General features: G+C 53.9%; 8 protein-coding genes across 8 annotated transcripts; 4 read left to right on the top strand and 4 right to left on the bottom strand.

The window, feature by feature from the left end:
- Nucleotides 1-773: 773 nt before the first annotated feature.
- On the top strand, nt 774-2,836 carry AB675_4136 (Serine palmitoyltransferase 2; the record flags this gene model as incomplete). Its single annotated transcript, XM_018144252.1, has 2 exons — nt 774-2,259; nt 2,301-2,836. The coding sequence occupies 2 exons, from the start codon at nt 774-776 to the stop codon at nt 2,834-2,836; spliced, it is 2,022 nt and encodes a 673-aa protein (XP_017998559.1).
- Nucleotides 2,837-3,491: 655 nt separating this feature from the next.
- On the top strand, nt 3,492-4,844 carry AB675_4135 (uncharacterized protein; the record flags this gene model as incomplete). The annotated part of the gene is made up of 1 exon (XM_018144251.1): nt 3,492-4,844. One exon carries the CDS (start codon nt 3,492-3,494, stop codon nt 4,842-4,844), a length of 1,353 nt encoding a protein of 450 aa, XP_017998474.1.
- Nucleotides 4,845-6,442: 1,598 nt separating this feature from the next.
- Nucleotides 6,443-8,344, bottom strand: AB675_4134 (uncharacterized protein; the record flags this gene model as incomplete). Its single annotated transcript, XM_018144250.1, has 1 exon — nt 6,443-8,344. The coding sequence occupies one exon, from the start codon at nt 8,342-8,344 to the stop codon at nt 6,443-6,445; it is 1,902 nt and encodes a 633-aa protein (XP_017998507.1).
- Nucleotides 8,345-10,168: 1,824 nt separating this feature from the next.
- AB675_4133 (Trichodiene oxygenase) lies at nt 10,169-11,838 on the top strand (the record flags this gene model as incomplete). Its single annotated transcript, XM_018144249.1, has 3 exons — nt 10,169-10,367; nt 10,418-10,959; nt 11,008-11,838. The coding sequence occupies 3 exons, from the start codon at nt 10,169-10,171 to the stop codon at nt 11,836-11,838; spliced, it is 1,572 nt and encodes a 523-aa protein (XP_017998508.1).
- A 102-nt stretch (nt 11,839-11,940) lies between these two features.
- On the bottom strand, nt 11,941-12,771 carry AB675_4132 (Alanine--tRNA ligase; the record flags this gene model as incomplete). The annotated part of the gene is made up of 1 exon (XM_018144248.1): nt 11,941-12,771. One exon carries the CDS (start codon nt 12,769-12,771, stop codon nt 11,941-11,943), a length of 831 nt encoding a protein of 276 aa, XP_017998644.1.
- Nucleotides 12,772-13,053: 282 nt separating this feature from the next.
- Nucleotides 13,054-14,273, bottom strand: AB675_4131 (Guanine nucleotide-binding protein negative regulator 1; the record flags this gene model as incomplete). Its single annotated transcript, XM_018144247.1, has 2 exons — nt 13,054-13,190; nt 13,232-14,273. The coding sequence occupies 2 exons, from the start codon at nt 14,271-14,273 to the stop codon at nt 13,054-13,056; spliced, it is 1,179 nt and encodes a 392-aa protein (XP_017998450.1).
- A 293-nt stretch (nt 14,274-14,566) lies between these two features.
- Nucleotides 14,567-15,561, top strand: AB675_4130 (uncharacterized protein; the record flags this gene model as incomplete). The annotated part of the gene is made up of 2 exons (XM_018144246.1): nt 14,567-14,691; nt 14,736-15,561. The coding sequence occupies 2 exons, from the start codon at nt 14,567-14,569 to the stop codon at nt 15,559-15,561; spliced, it is 951 nt and encodes a 316-aa protein (XP_017998593.1).
- A 188-nt stretch (nt 15,562-15,749) lies between these two features.
- Nucleotides 15,750-16,182, bottom strand: AB675_4129 (uncharacterized protein; the record flags this gene model as incomplete). Its single annotated transcript, XM_018144244.1, has 2 exons — nt 15,750-15,991; nt 16,047-16,182. 2 exons carry the CDS (start codon nt 16,180-16,182, stop codon nt 15,750-15,752), a joined length of 378 nt encoding a protein of 125 aa, XP_017998480.1.
- Nucleotides 16,183-16,472: the final 290 nt, after the last annotated feature.

The raw sequence follows: 16,472 nt of genomic DNA, 5'->3' as shown, positions 1-16,472 counted from the left end.
TAGGGCTGGTCAAAGAATAGCTCATTAGCTGAGCGAAAGGCCCCCTGCTGGCTAATCTAAGTGCAAGAACAATTTCGCTGGTCATCGGCTCCATCGCTATTGCCATCTTGTCGGCGTCGAGTCCCCTTCATAAGATTGATGATCCACCCCTCGACGCGATCGCGTGCCTCCTGAAGCTTACCTACAGAGCTTCTTCACTTACTTCGAAGCTCTCACCGTCCTCTTCACCACCTTTCGTCATTGTTAGGATCCTGAGAGTCGAGCTGCGTTCGATGCAGCGCTGACTGAGCCGCGACCTTCCCTAGGAAGGGTAGAGCCGACTCTGCGGCCATCTGCAGGTACGAAGAAAAGCTCGCCCAATCGCGTGGGCAGCGGCATTTTGCGGGTAGTGCTGCACCGTCAGCGAATCTTGGAAAACTCTCACTGCGCCCATCATCATCATCATCGCAGCGCAGAACATCATCAGTCATCCGAGTGCTCCGTTTTTAATACGATTCCTCACTACTCGAATCCGCAACTCTTCTTATTGTTGCTGCACCCCAGATTTTACAGTATCGATCATTCCAACGCCCCTTGATCGTGACCGCATTCTCCCTCAGTTTCGAGAGGAGCAGGTCCGAGCCCCACGAGTCCTACACCGCCACGCTCTCGTCGCAACTCTCCACACCGATTGTCGCATACGCCTCCGACTCGACCACGAACCAGAAACCACGGTGGTCGGTCTACGAAGGGACTGAATGACACACTCTGATCAGCTGCAACAACATCTGGCCATGCCGCGTCGATTCTCGCAAGCTTTAAGCAGTTCACCTCCCACTCCTTGGCCGTCCTTTTCGCCAGCAGAAAAGGGCGGCAATACCTTTGTCAAATCGACTTCTGCAAAGGCATCGAAGATAGCACAATTCTTCTCGACTTCGCCTAGAAACAAGCAAGAGGCTCAGACCGCTGCAGCGGCTCTGTTAGCTGCGAGTAGAGCTCAAGAGCAAGCCTTTCTTAACTCGGCTGGCACGCCCATGATCACCAATCCCTCGTTATCATTACCTACCATTTCCTTGTCGACCGCTCAGGCCGACGCTCAGAACATGGACATGCCAGCGACCACTCTTTTCCAACCACCTTCGCCAGCAGAGGCCAGAAGACTACAACGGCAACATGCACAATTCGGCCCTCTTAACTCGAACGCGCATCGATACACGTCACGGCACCAAGGCGGTGAATTTCCCGAGCCAGTCCTTGATGAGCCGCCCTACTTCTACCTACTCACTACCTACATTTCCTACCTCATCCTAATAATATTCGGGCATGTTCGCGACTTTTTCGGCATGCGATTCAAGGAAGACAAGTACCGAAACCTGAAAGCTCGCAATGGGTATGCAGCACTCAACAGCGACTTCGACAACTTCTATGTGCGTCGCCTCAAGATGCGCATCAATGATTGCTTCAATCGACCTACAACAGGGGTGCCCGGGCGGTACATCAATCTACTCGACCGGACGTCCGATGACGGCAACTTTCACTTCAAAATGACTGGCACAACAACCGAGACGCTGAACATCAGCTCATATAACTATCTTGGTTTTGCTCAATCAGACGGTCCCTGTGCCGACGCTGCAGAAGAAGCTGTCCGAAAAGCCGGATTGTCCTCTTGCAGCACGCGTGCTGACGTCGGAACTACCGACATGGCGCTTGAATGCGAGCAGCTTATTGCAGACTTTGTTGGCAAGCCAGATTCAATGGTCTTCTCCATGGGCTTCGGCACAAATGCCGCCATCTTCCCTGCCCTGGTTGGCAAGGGCGATCTCATTATCTCGGACGAACTCAATCACGCCTCAATCCGCTTCGGCTCTCGTCTCTCGGGCGCAATGATCGAAGCCTTCAAACACAACGACATGCACAGTCTAGAGGAGAAGCTTCGCGAGGCTATCTCGCAAGGCCAGCCGCGCACTCACCGACCGTGGAAGAAGATTCTCGTTGTCGTCGAGGGCCTTTATTCCATGGAAGGCACAATGTGCAATCTGCCTGGGCTCGTCCGTTTGAAGAAGCGCTACAAATTCAACCTCTTTGTCGATGAAGCGCATTCCATCGGTGCTCTGGGCCCTCGCGGCCGCGGTGTATGTGACTACTTCGGCATTAACCCTTCCGAGGTCGATATCTTGATGGGCACGCTGACCAAATCGTTCGGCGCCAACGGTGGTTATATTGCAGGCGACAAAGCTTGCATCGATAAGCTCCGCGTCACCAACGCCGGCACTGCCTATGGTGAAACACCCAGCCTCCAGTGCTTGCACAGATCATGGCAGCTCTGCGTCTGATCAATGGCGAGCTGGTTCCTGGCCAGGGCGAGGAGCGTCTGCAGCGCATTGCGTTCAACTCCAGATACCTGCGTCTCGGCCTCAAGCGTCTGGGCTTCATCGTCTACGGCAACGACGACAGCCCGATCATTCCGCTGCTGCTGTACCATCCTGCCAAGATGCCAGCCTTCTCGCACGAAATGCTCAAACGCAAGATCTCCTGTGTCGTTGTCGGCTATCCTGCAACACCACTGATCAGTTCCCGTGCAAGGTTCTGCATCTCAGCCGCACACAACAAAGAAGACATGGACCGCGTACTCGCTGCTTGTGATGAGATTGGCAACGTCCTGCAGTTGAAGTTCGCCAGTGGCATCGCTGGTGGCGCCCCGCCTTTACCTGAGGGCGTGAGCTGGGAGATGGAGCAAAGCAGGAAGCGACTTGAGAAGCATGACAAAGTTAGCAAGAGCTTAGTGGTCAGCCCAAGGTGGTCGTTGGACGAGGTGTTGAAGAAGGGTGTGCAGGATGTCAAGGTGCCGTTGCGGTGATGCGCAGGGCCGATCATGAATCGGGAAATGTATCAGAGAGTTGTGCATCAATGGCGTGGGTATGGCTTTGTTTATTCGAGGTCAATTCGACTGTTTGGGGAGCTTCTTGAGCCACATCGTTTTCTGCTCGAAGCGAAGGTGTTTTGACCTGTGACGTTTACCTTATGCATAGCATTACGGTCAGGCTTAAAAAGCCTGCGAGAGGACTACCACTATTGTGTACTCTGTAACCTAATCAACGTATGTCTCAAATATTCAAGTGAGCTTGCTTCTTCTCGTGGTAGATCGTCAAGCTATTCCATATGTTTGCTGTGTGAAAGAAAGTATTCCGCGAAGTAGCGCAATAAAGGTTTCCCGTCAGGGCTGTACAATATTGAGAATGACCATGGCAGCTCCCAGAAGGAAATGCCCCACAGAGTGCGCCGTGATGAACTTGGGACGAGCCAAAGGGAGTACAAAGGTAGTTACTTGAAGCCGGTTGACAAATGCGTCTCGGCGAATTCTGAGCAGCGATATTTGGAGAAACCTGCAATATACATAGTCCTAGGAGCCACCTCCATTCCGCGACTGTAGTCGTTATCGACGCACGCATGTGCTAGGTTCTCGTGCCTTGCAGCCGCGCGCAATATGTTGAGGTTCGACGCTGTGGTCTGCCATGGATGCGCCCTCCGAAGGCGAAACGCCTACAGAGACAACTCCATTCCCTGCGATCGATGACAATGCGGGCCCTACGGCGGACGATCCGTCCGTCTCAAGTCTAGATGAACATGGCAAAGACGGGGCGAAAGATGCGGCATCAAAGAAGAAGCTGCCTCCCCACAGACGATCGCTGAGTGGGAACTTCATGAAGCTGCTTCGCACCAGCAGTAGCGACCGCGGTAGTCAAGATGGCACTCCAACGGGAGAGAAGAATCGCAGCAGCAGTGCTATGACTGGGGCAGTCGCGGACTCACAGAGGCGCAAGCGGAAGAGTTCACTGCGCAAGACTGTGCTTGGGAAAGGCAAGGAGAAAGAAAAAGATCGTAAAGGGAAGTCACCGCTTTCCAGTCCGATTGTGTCCAGTCCGGTAGCAGAACCATCGTCACTGGAAGAGATTACTAGTCCGACACAATCGCCCACGCCTCGTCCCTCACTCGATTCTACGTCCGCTGATTCGCCATCCTCGTCGCCCGAGCATCCTCCGGCAGCGCCGCCGCGCTGGCAAGCACCATTCCGAAGCCTCTCTCGTGTCTCAATCCCCTCACTTCGTGCTACTGCACCGTCAGCAGACCCAGCGGTTCCTCACCACCAGCACACTGCTTCGACATCATCAGACGATAACGTACAAATCGGCAGCAACGACGGCGCCGCCGATGCTTTCACCACTGCCCGAGCCGACTCTACCCAGTCATCTTCCCGCTTTCCCACCCTGAGAAAGATTCCTACACGGTCCAGCATTGACTCGGCAGCATCTATCTCCTCATCCTGGATCTATCCATCAGTCGGCCCATCCTCGATCGCCGCATCAATCTCTACAGCCCCGTCGCTGCTCAGCGATACCATCCGGCGCTCGACCAACCATTTTGGGTACTTCGCATCTTCTCATACCGCCGCACATGTCGCCGCTCAACAGCAGCACGCCGCTCTAGCGCGCTCCCCCCTGGCCTCTGAGCCACAATCTGTCGCCGGCTCGCCAGATCTATCCGATGCTGAAGACGAAGACGACGACGAGCTCGTCCATTCGTACGACCTTACCGCCTTCTGGGGCTACATCATCCTCATCGTCACCTACGTCGTCTTCGTCGTTGGCATGGGCTCCTGCTTCGGTGTTTGGTCGTGGGCGTGGGACGTAGGGGAGACGCCGTACGCTCCGCCGGAGCTGGAGGATGATGCGAGCTTGCCTATCGTGGGCTACTATCCCGCCCTTATGGTGTTGACGGCAGTGATGGCGTGGGTGTGGGTTGTTGTCGCGTGGGTTGGGATGAAGTATTTCCGGCATTCGAGTGGTGTTGCTGGTGATGATGGCTGAGTCAGTAAGACGACAGTGCTAGAAGTTTTGCATGCTTCGAGTCTGAAAGCAGAACTTGGTCGTGCACTGGGGAGCCTTGTAATGCGCATTCTGCGCAACTACTGCGCAAGTCTGCGCATGCTTGTTCCTCAAATGCGCAAGAAAAAGAAACTTCGCCCTGAAATCACACCAAAACAAAATACTCAGGTATTGATAGCAAATCCCTCCCAATCACAGCCAAACTCTGCAGACGGTATCAGACACACAATCCGCACCCTGCGCAAGCAACGCGCAAGTTTGCGCAACATCGTCGTCGCTGGTCTACGTCGTCAAAATCATCGACCAAATTGGGAAAGCGCCTTTCCTAATTCGGCAATTCCCAGCTTCTATCGGTCCATTCACGCATCCTCAGGTACAAATTTTGCTATCAACCATGCATTTGCGCCGCCCCGAGCTCAATTGTACATGGAAGTTGTACAGTATGCTTGGGCCCCGCTTTTGACGCAGGGGAGTGCTGGGGGCGCGTTGGGCAGACGAGGGCAGGGAGTTGGAAGATTGTGTGTGTTGCAGGTGAATTCAGTGCACGTGATCACGATGGTTGCAAGGCAGGCACGAAGGGCTTTTCGACCATTCAAGTTGTTGCCGCACCGTCAAGCTACAACATTCATTCGCACCTTCTCCGCCGCATTCTTCAGCATCATCGTCCCTGCATTGTCGGTTTCCAATGTCGAGACAGGGCTGTGCAGCACTGGCGCCCTGGGGTGGGCACCATCGATGACCACTTTTAGCGCGCATTGACCCGGCATGGGCATGCACTACGAGTGCACGCCGTTTGTTGTTGAAGCTGTGAATGCTGCCATACTGCGCCTCGTTGGTTTGGTTGCGTGACCAGGCTGTTGATTGGTTGTGATGCAGTCACTCATTGACCGGACAGACGTCTGTCACTGGCTGATAGCGACGGCAGGAGGCGCATCGTCCCACTGCGCGGTGCACCCATATGTAAAGGACTCCGTGGGCGGAATGTACTCGCCAGTGACAATGCCGGCGTTATCTTCGCGTCCAGCTCTGAACGCCTCGCATCGTCGGCTTGAAGTCCTAGCAGGTAGCAGCAGTCAAGATTATACCATCACTGAGGCACAGAAGATCTGAGCAAAGTCCACGAGTATACTTGACAGGCATCGGGGTTTTCACGTATGGTATTGGCTACGTATGTGCAGTATTCAAGCTATCTATCACATCCTGTACAAGCTGTTTCTTCGACAGCCAGCTTTGTGTCAATGAGCTCGCTGATCCAGCCTATCCGACTTCGAGACACCGTTTCTGTGCGCCAAAGCAAGAGCTCATGGTCTTTTCCTGTCTGAATATCGTGAACGCCATAGCTCGTTGGAACCCTTTTTGCTGTAGTGCACCGTTCGTATCGCTGAGATCGCTCATATCTATGTGGGCACCCGTGTTTAGTGCCGTTCCTCCAGAATCGGGTCGATACGTGGACACTGATTGATAATGAAAGGAGACTGGATATCGGTTGTCGAAAGATCCGACATCTGGCGCAATATTTCGTACATGCGGCACGCTCTTGTATGCACAGTCGCTCAGATCTGGCATGGCGGACTGATCTTCTAGCTCGAGTGGCCGCCACCAGCATCAGCTCCACCAACATTGCCAGCAGGGCCGTCATGATCAGCATCACTGCCATGATCCTGCTGAGCATGGCTCTCATCACCGTTGACACCATTGACGCCGGTGAACACACCCGGGCCCTGCAGCTCCTCGGGGTGTCCGCCGAAATCGAAGCTTGGGTTGTAGTTCTGGTTGTAGCCTCCAGCAGCCCACTGCTGAGCGTGGGAAGTGTTGGGCATCATATTGTTGTGCTGCGAAGCACCATGACCCATGCCTTGAGGACGCATCAGTCCGTGACGAGGAGTGCTGCCACGGTAAGGGCCGCGGTTGAACGAGTTGTAGGGGGTGCGCGACGGACCATCATAGTGACGAATCCCATAAAAGGCATTGTGCATATTCTGATTCATTCCTGAAGGCATCATGTTGTTGCCAATATTGCCCATGTTGCCCATGTGGCCCCCGAACATCATCTGCTGCATGTATGCATGCTGGTCAGGCGTCATCATTGCTTGGTTGAAGCCCATTTGTGGCGTCATGGAGTGAGCTTCGCTTTTGACGTCGGTGTCTGACATGCGATCACTGTGTGCGTTGTTGAGAAGATGTTGCTCGCCTGAGATCTCGACTTGGCCGTTCTCGTCTGGATGGAGCTCGCCGTCTGGTGTCGGACTGGGCTCATCTGGGATCGCTGGAGCGTAGCTTTCTGGCCGACGAGTCTGACGAAGAGAACGTCGAGTTGAGGGGGACTGCATGATGTCGGACGGACTGTGAGAGGAGCCATTGATCGGAGTACCGTCGCGGAGATATGAACCAGGTGTATCGTATCGACTGGAGGTAGGTGTGGTCGGACCAGTGGGTGTTCTTGGCTCACGAGGTGTGCTGCGGTTGAGTCGACCAGGAGTCTTTGAGCGCTTCGATGGGGTGTAGTCGCCATTCTTCTGGGCTTCTTCGTCACGAATGCGCTTACCGACACTCATCTGCTCGGCCTTCATCTTGTTGAGGTCGCGATTGGCTTTGACACGGCTGACAGCCCTGGATGGATCATCAATGAAGACCGCACTGTATGGAGCATCGAACAAGTGCTTGCAGATGGTCTTGGATTTGGTCATGGCGTAGACGATCTCATCGAAGCGTTCCGCAAAGGTACCAATGTTGCCGGCGTTCTTGGCTTTCGACTCGTCCCAAGCCTGCATGAGTGGTGCATCTGCACGGCTGCGATCGATGCAGGCCTTGAGAAGTCCCCAGCACATACATTCGACAAGCTTCTGGTCGCGAGTCTGGTTCTTGAAGGGTTTCAGCATTCCTTCGTTGTCATCAGCGTCTTCCCATGAGTTGAACGCATGAATGAGCGCCACGACGTGAGCTTTTAAAGCGCCAGCAGTCTCCGGGATGGTCGGGTCGCGAGCTGCTGCTGGCTTCTCTGGCCGTGCTGCGACTCGGTAGAATTCGGCTGTCAATGCATCAGGAAAGTGAGTGGAGATGCTCTCGTCGTAGTCCGGCGCCTTGAAGAGATCCGCGGACTTTGGAAGATTGTCAAGCTTGAAGGTTTCGGTATTCAAGAGGCCGGCACGGATGGAGTCATTGGTCACTTTGCCGCCGCCGGGGTGGTATGAGCGATAGATATGCTGAGCCTGGGTCTTCGCCTGGAGGAGAGCGTTGCGGTCGGGCAGACGCTCGTCCATAGCAGTGCCATAAGCGGTCATGTGGTTCGGGTTGATCGGGTGGGTCGGGAAGCCCATTTGCATGTTCTGCATCATAGGTGGGAAGGCGCTCATCGAGTACGGACCATAAGACGGACCAGTCGTCATAGGCTGGTTTTGAAATAGCATAGGCCGATGCGGGACTTGCATGTGATCCTTGCGGTCCTCATCAGATTGGTCGTGGTTGGAGGGTGGGGCCGACATATTGATATGGACAAGGCCTGTCGCATGCGAGCCGTCGGCAGTCAATGTAATGTTGTCAAGTCGGCTTGTGTCTTTTCGTGAAAGATGACACAGTGACCTCTGCGCGGGCGTGGCGATCGAGGCAAGTGCGTACTTGAAGACAACCTTTCTATCGCAATACTGGTGAGAGGTCGTGAGTCAATGTGCAGGTCTCAGAACCAGTGACGCGCCACCAACTTGTCGTGGATTGAGTGACGATGGCGCATACAACGTCTCTTTACCAAATACTGGTTTTGGTTGCAGTGGGAGGTCTGGCCGGGAGCAAGGCGGAACTTGTGTACGACCCAGCTGCGACTATGCGACTGGCGATGCAAGAGAGGTCGACAACCCGTACTAGCTTGGGTCGATGGCAACGCGCTTCTGGAGTGCGACCAGGTTATTGAAATGGTCGCTTATTCGAAAGAAGTCGTTTGCAGTGTCGAAGACGGTTGCGAAGATCGGAGGTTGCCAGGTCAACAAGTCGTGGTTGATAGTGGCGAAGCAGAGTAATTGACTGCGAGATATTTGTAGACCGTTGGCGCAAGGCTGTTTCGCATAGTGAAGGAACTTCACGCGAGGCAATAACAAGTGAAGTCGAGATAAGTGAAGTCGTTCATGACTCACGCAAAGTGAAGTAGATCGTCCGCGCGCAGCATGGGCAAACACCATACACGATTCGTGGAAGGAATCTGCGTATAGACCTGATCGACGACGCAACGTCTCTGTTGTTGACGGCGACTTTCGCAAGTCTCTTGTAGCGATGACCATCATGAACAAACCGCCCGTGGCCTTGACCGGATTGTTCAACGCTCACTGCTCGTCACTTGCACAGAACATCGACACCGCCGCGAAGTAGTGTTGAGGATCGCCCCTTCAACCTTTGAAGTCACGACATCGTCCCCTGACAGACTCTGCTCGCATGGCACTTGATGTGGCAACAAGGATAGTACCTACCTACTGTACTGGTGACCGGCCATTCCCGACTTCACCATCAGAAACTCTATGATACGACAGCACGAACAGCCGTAGCGCTCAAGGCTGCTGTTGCCGTGATGCGACAAGGACTGCCTAAATCCAAGTGCGCTTGTACCCAGGGCTCCTTCCTCAAGCAGCAATCAGCTCCGGCTCTTGCTAACTCATATCCACGAAAAGCATGAGCACGGAGGTTGACACGCCTAGACGAAGCAGCAGTACCAGAGTTTACTTTTGCGCCTACCCACCAGCCGGTCGTTGGTGGCGGTAATTTAACAATGGCAGGCGAGATGCCACGTCTGGGTCAGACACGCTGGGGAGCCCTGCAGGCAGCGTAGGCGAAGGTCGATCTTTGCAACAGTCGACGCCACAGCGGCTCGGTGCCGCGGTCGGCTCCCATCTGCTGCCAGATGTATTGTATCATGCAGCCCTTCATCGAACACTGACGATTTCATGCAGGACAGGGGCGAGGTTGATATTGGAAACCCGTACATATTGGTGCCGGTCCACAACCAGAAGGCATGAACGAAGTGTACTGAAAATACCTATTGCAGGAACATCTCTCCTTTCATTGGTGAATGACATTACACTTTCGGCAGCCATTCTACAATGGCATCATCGATACCAATGGCGCCTATGCAGTGTGCAGTGGGATTTCTGGATCTGTCGCAGAGAGGTAGGCATGCTAAACGAGGACGAGGCGGCCTCAAATTCGTGACTATTCGTGCAGTCATGCTCTTCGACATGTCAGTATTGGTTGCCATAGACGGGCATTCGGATCTCCTTAGCGAATTTCTCATACTCTCATATAGGTGACAGCCGCTCAGCATCAACATGGGCATTATTCCATGGGCCTTCTGCTTAGCAGCAATCACAACTCTTGCGACAGCAGTTTACCGAATATTGTTCCATCCCTTATCCTCAGTCCCCGGTCCAAAGCTTGCTGCTTTGTCCGGCCTCTACGAATTCTACTTCGATTGCTTACTCGAGGGAAAGTTTATATTCGAGATCAGACGTCTGCATGACGTTCATGGTAGCAACGCCCTCCGAACCTCTTTTATTACAGCACTGACGACGAGAAAGGCCCGCTCGTTCGAATAGGACCTAATGAAGTCCACATATCTGATCCCGACTTCTACGAGCAAGTACAGAATGTGACCGGCAAGCTCGACAAGGACCCATGGTACTATGCCTTCATCGGCTCGGCAGATGCAGGCTTTGGCACCGCTGATGCCGCAATCCATCGTTTGCGAAGGCAAGCCATGAGCCGGTTCTTTTCCACCTCTGCAATCGCGAAACTCGAAGAGACATCTCGAGAGAAAGTCCTCAACCTTTGCAGCAAGCTGGATGTTTTCATGAAGGCAGGCCATCCCGTGAATATGTCCAATGCGTATCGATGCTTGACATTCGAGAATGTGACAGCGTACAGCCTGCCTCGAGGCTTCAAGATGCTTGACCACACTGATCTGTCGAAACCATATGACACGCAAGCTCGGTCCATTGCTCAATTAGCGATCTGGAACCGACACCTGCGGTTCCTTTTTCCTTTGCTGCTCAGATTCTCGGACTGGTACCTCCATCTATTTCCACGACCGCCCGAGAATGAAATGCACGGCTTCAGTGCTGTAAGTCCAGGACCTCTGTTCCTCTGCACCTACTGAAAGTCCTCTCAGATAGACTATTTCGATTCCTTTGCCAAACAAGCCGCTGAAGTCGTCAACGCGGCCAAACGCAGCGACAAAAGCGTCCTCGACGGCATCGTCAATTCTGAATCGCTTCCCGAGAGCGAGAAGACAGTCGACAGAATTGCTCAGGAAGCGCGTACTCTGGCTGGGGCGGGCACTGAAACGACTGGCTCGATTCTGGATCGCATCACCTATCACATCCTCTCGAACAGCTCGATTCGCGGAAAATTGCTTGCCGAGCTTAGGCATTTCGTTGAGGGTCACGGTCCCGACGCCGACATTCTGCTAGACTACAAGTCTTTGCAAGATCTCGTCTATCTGACGGCCACAATTAACGAAGCTTTGCGGTTGTCGAACAGCGTCTCCGGGCGCCTCCCACGTATCAGCCAACGAAGTCCACTGACATATAACGAGCACGTCCTCCCACCAGGAACAGTAATTAGCGTCAACAGCTCCGATCCACTAACGAATTCTGCTGTCTTTCCGCAGCCCATGAACTTCGACCCCGACCGTTGGGTCACAGCCACGCCAGAACAAAAGAAGCAGATGGAGAGATACTTTGTGCCTTTCGGCAGAGGTGCTCGCAGCTGTATTGGGAAGGAGCTAGCACTGATGACACTGTACCTCACCACGGCGAACTTTGTCTGGAGGTATGGGCAGGCGGCGAAGCTGTGGGAGACAGGTCCAGAAGACGTGAACATGGAGCATGATTTCTTCGCGCCATTCGCGAGGAAGGAGAGTCAGGGCGTCAGAGTACTGCTGAAGGACAGCGGTGGTCATCATGGGCATAAGGAAGTCAAGGCGAGCTCGGCCAGCTGAGTGAGGCATTTGTAGATCCTCATGCATCCAACTCGTGCGGCTGCGCTGGAACCTCTAATTTCGTCTATAGTGCATGCTCGCTGCCAGTCCCGCAAAGGCTGACTACTTCTCTTCAACGAAGTAACCAACCCTCGTACCTCCCTTCTGCCGTCGAATGCTTCTCACTACGACTCTGCCTACTTCGTCGGTCTTACTGACGTGAGTCCCGCCGCATGCATAAGCTCCACAACCCTCGATTTCCACCGCCCGGAACATATCCCCATCTATCTTCTCGGGAAGTGCCACGCCATTCTTCTCGCACTCTTCGCGACTCCAAAACCGGATGTGCAGCGGTCTCCCTTCCGCGACCAACTCGTCTGTCGCCTGCTGGATCGCATCCTTGAACTTGCCATCGATGAGTCCCTGGAACTCGACGGATGCGTCGCCCGGGTAGTGCTTGGCCTTGGTCTCAGTGAGTGGCGGAAGGGTGCCGGCGCGGGAGAGGCGCATTATGGCGACCCCGAGAATATGGCCGGCAGAGTGGATGCGGGAGTGAAGTTGGCGACGGGGAACATCTATGGAGAGGTGGACTTTGGTTTTGGGTTGGAAGGGTTGGTCTGTAGTTGCGGGGACAAAGTAGCCTGCGTGGCGCACAGTGTTGGCTTCACCGTTGCGTACTGACGTTACATGGAATTCTGACTGATTTTTGGTATGGGAGGTTGCGTCATTGCCGTTCACGGAATCCGGAGAAGGACGAATGGTGCCAACATCGAAGGGCTGACCGCCGCCCTGGACGTGGAATATTGTCTCGTCCAAATATAGTACATGCGAGTTTGCTGGCTGCTCAGACTTGGTGGCGTCTTCTGGTGTTGGGAGCGCCTCGATGCCGACAATGCTGGCATCATGTTGGTGGAGACTGCCTTGCTCCTGGTAGAGTAGTTTGGTACAAGGCATGGCGGTGGACTTTTTAGGTTAGTTGCCACGATTCAATAATGGCTAGATTGGATCACTCACCATTTTCCGTAGTACCTGCTGACGCAGAAGAAGCCTTGGCTTTCCAAGGAAGATGGCTAGCATATACTTATCCTCCCGATGCGCCCTTCCTTGAGTCACATTCGATGCACTGGAAGGTTCTGCTCGTGATTTGGAGATCGATAATGGACGCCTTGCAGTCGCTGATGTCCGCCCTACGCCAAGATTTTCAGGAGAACAGTCGGTACAATTGCTGAGTGCTGCTCAGTGGTCGACGAGCCATATTTTGATGCGCGCATCTCGAGCAGCTGTGTCCGATTCATGCTGCTTGAAGTAGTCGCGCCCAGAAGCTGTGGCAAGAACGCCTCCGGCGTGGTGCGCAGCAGTCCCAGAGACAGCATCTAAATTTATCAGTCAGCAGGGGAGAAACCCTGGCAAGAACCTGACTTGCCTGTATGACTTCGCATGCTCTCAATGGGAGCTATTGCCCCTTCTTGCTTGTGAGCGTCCTTCCAGGTCCGGACCAACCCGTCCACGCCACCGGCCGAAATATGATACCCCTCATCGACCGTTGAGCCCAAGTCGAAGGATAGCCTTTGGTTGGTCACAGCAGACCGCCCCGTACACCAAGAAAGGAGCTGCCCCGTGCTTCGAATATCGTAGATCAAAATTCCGTCGCTGTTGCGCTCTGCAATGTGGAGATACCGACCACATTTGCTCCATTTGACCTGGGTTATGCCGCTGCCTCCAATCTCTGCATCAGCTGCGTTACCGTCGACCGAGAAAGCCCCAACGCAAGTTCCAGAGCCTCCTGCTTCGTACAGACCGACGCTCCGGCTGAAGGTGCCCGCTGCCAGAACATTCGATGCTGATTCAATGTCCAGAGCAGATATGATGCCACGTAGTCTCGTGCTCGGATTCCAGCGATCATCTTTGATGTTTTTAGGCCCGGTCTGAGTGTAATGCAACGGGCCGGATCCGGGTCGAGAGATGTCAAAGGTTGAGAGCCGTGACTCTGATCCTGCGATGATGTGGGTCCCGTCAAGACTGAAGGTAAGTGAATTTGGACAAATATACTCTTCTGTCATAGGATTGATCAGTGGATAGACTGCGATCCTCTCGCCGTTCAGTGCAGAGCTCAGGTGAAGAGGATGGTCTCGGACGGAGGACAAGATCAGAGCGGTGCTTGGCGACTGCAAATCGAAGAACGGTGCGCCTGCAAGGGCTCTCACTGGCTCAGGAGAGGATAGACTTGAGTAGATCTCTAGCACAAGAGGGTCATCACGACTCTCGAGGAGGTCGACGGGCACCACGATAGTCTTGATGTTGTTATTATAGTCAGCTGCGAGCAAGCAGGTTCCGTCCGCTGTCCATTGCAGACTGCGATATTCATCGTTCAGACTGGCGCGCGTTGAATCACTTTCTTGTATGCTCGCGGTGATTGGCAATTGTGCGAGACACTTCGCCTCAAAGCTCTTGTCCATGAAATCACCTTCGAGTTGGCCGGTCGGTGCTGCGACTCGTGACGGTCATGAGGGTCACTGGATTCGGGACAACCTACCATGTGCACCTTCAGTACAAAAGAAACAATGAATGGGATCGTCAGGCAACAAGGCAACGGCTTCTCATGGATCTCAAAATACGGCGGTGCGCGGGGACGTGTTGCTTCTTGTTTCCAAAAGTCGTGTTTCCCATAATACTGGCCAGAACATCTGCGAGACTATAGCATAGCGACTACAAGACTGCGGACCCTTTCGCCCTCTGCGCAGTCGCCGGTATGGCAGCGCCTTTCCAATTCAATTTCGCGCCATCACAAAACAAATCGACCACCCAACCAGCCTTTACTTTCTCTCAAGTACAACAGCCTGCCGCTTCACAGCAGCCACAGCAGCAAACATCTACGTAAGCCCTCGCACGAACAGGTCTTGCATCTCTGACAATCTCAGGAACATCTCTTCCACGGCGATCGACCTCGAACACCTCCGACCCACCACGAAATACGACGCAGCACATCCAGATATTCAGCGAGTGATTGAAGGCTTAGATACTGCGATCCTCAACCAGATACAACTCGCAGGCCAGATACCAGACATAATACGGAAGCTGGAAGAGCTCGGGCAGAATCTGCCTGCCGGATTGGATCTGGTGTCCGCCCAGCTCGAGCACCTGACAAACGGTCTCGAGAACGATGCCGAAGCGGTCGTGGCTGTTAGAGACGGCACGCTGAAGAAGGGAGAAGGCGAAGCAAAATGCGTGTTCCGCGCAGTGGACAGACTGAAAGTACCGCGGCAGTATCAAGTGGGTCACAAGCAGAATGAGAGCATCAATGGAGGAGTGTATGGCGGGAGCGGACTCAGCGGGTGGTGGAACAATCCGCAGACACTGAAGTCGAGCACGAAGGCAGACACGAAAGGAGAGACGATGCAGTTACCGGGCGAGGATGTTGATGACAGTGGGCCGAAAAATCTGGTGGAAATGTTCAATAACCGGGCGGGCGAGATGGCGGGGCTAATGAGTAGCAATCGCGAGCTGTTGGCGGAGATCGAAGACTTCGTGGGTGGACTGGAAGACAAGATCCGGAGTAAGGAGAGACAATTGAACGACAGGATGAATCTGGGTGTTGAGAATGGTCAGAATGTGGGCGAGACAGAGCATCAATTACAGCTGCTCAAGTACGTCTTTGGGGAGGTCGATCGAGGCATGTACGAAGTCGCCGGCAAGGTTGGTGCTGCGAGAGACGACGTTCTGGAGCTTGGGAGGTCTAGGATATGAGACATCACGATTTCAGGACTTCAGACAACCAAGCAAAGATGAGTGATGACAAGCATCGATTTCTGGACGCTGTCCATAGGAATGTCTTTGCTGTTTCCAGATACCTTGGGAACGCTCTATGGATTCATTGCTCATCCGAGGCCGCATGCATGCGAGCCTATAAATCACGCCTGAAGCTAGGGAGCTCCTCACTTCTTGTCCTTCTTCGACTGCGCTTTGGCGGCGTCCTTCTTCGCGATGAGCTCAGCCTCCTCGTCAGCGATACTCTTGTCGATCTTCGCGCCCTTCGACGGCTCGTTTCCGTGCATCTTCGCTGGAGCAGTGGGATCTTCCTGAGCAGCCTTGTCTTCAGCAGAGAGATCCTTCCCGCTCGTGCTGTCGTTCTGAGGTTTTGCGGCGGCTAGGCGGTTGGCGATGGAGCGCTCATCCTCTGCGGTGGGTGTCAGTCAAATCTCGAGGTAATGAGCCGAGTGAGGTAGGCTTACTGGGATCGTTCTGGTCATGAGCATTCTCCTTGCCCTCCTCAAACTTGGTGGGCTTCTCTTGCTCTGACTCTGGTGCATTGCGCTGGTCACCAGCCTCGTAGACTGCGGAGGTACCGACGTTGCTTGTGCCCGACATAGCGAATGATAAAAAGATCTGAGAGTGTGAATGGTAGTGTGAGAGTTGTCCGGAAGCAATAGTGATCGTGAGTCTGGAATCGCTCACAAGACCTCACGAGTGCGTTTTGTGTGCCTGAAGCTTTCTCTCGACGTCACTTTTCGCGCGTCATACTCCAGAATGATCGCCAAGCATGCAGTGGAGTCTCAAGTTGGTCGCCGTCCGATGTCTTCACTTCACCTCCTCCGTCCTCGAGGCTCCCACCTCAATCGCAAAGTACATACGCAGACGCAACCTAAATGTTTATTCGC

This window comes from Cyphellophora attinorum, assembly GCF_001299255.1.
Source record: "Cyphellophora attinorum strain CBS 131958 chromosome Unknown Contig18, whole genome shotgun sequence".
Lineage (NCBI taxonomy): Eukaryota > Fungi > Ascomycota > Eurotiomycetes > Chaetothyriales > Cyphellophoraceae > Cyphellophora > Cyphellophora attinorum.
The sequence above is the reverse complement of the archived record's forward strand: the minus strand, read 5'-3'. Positions and strand labels throughout refer to the sequence as shown.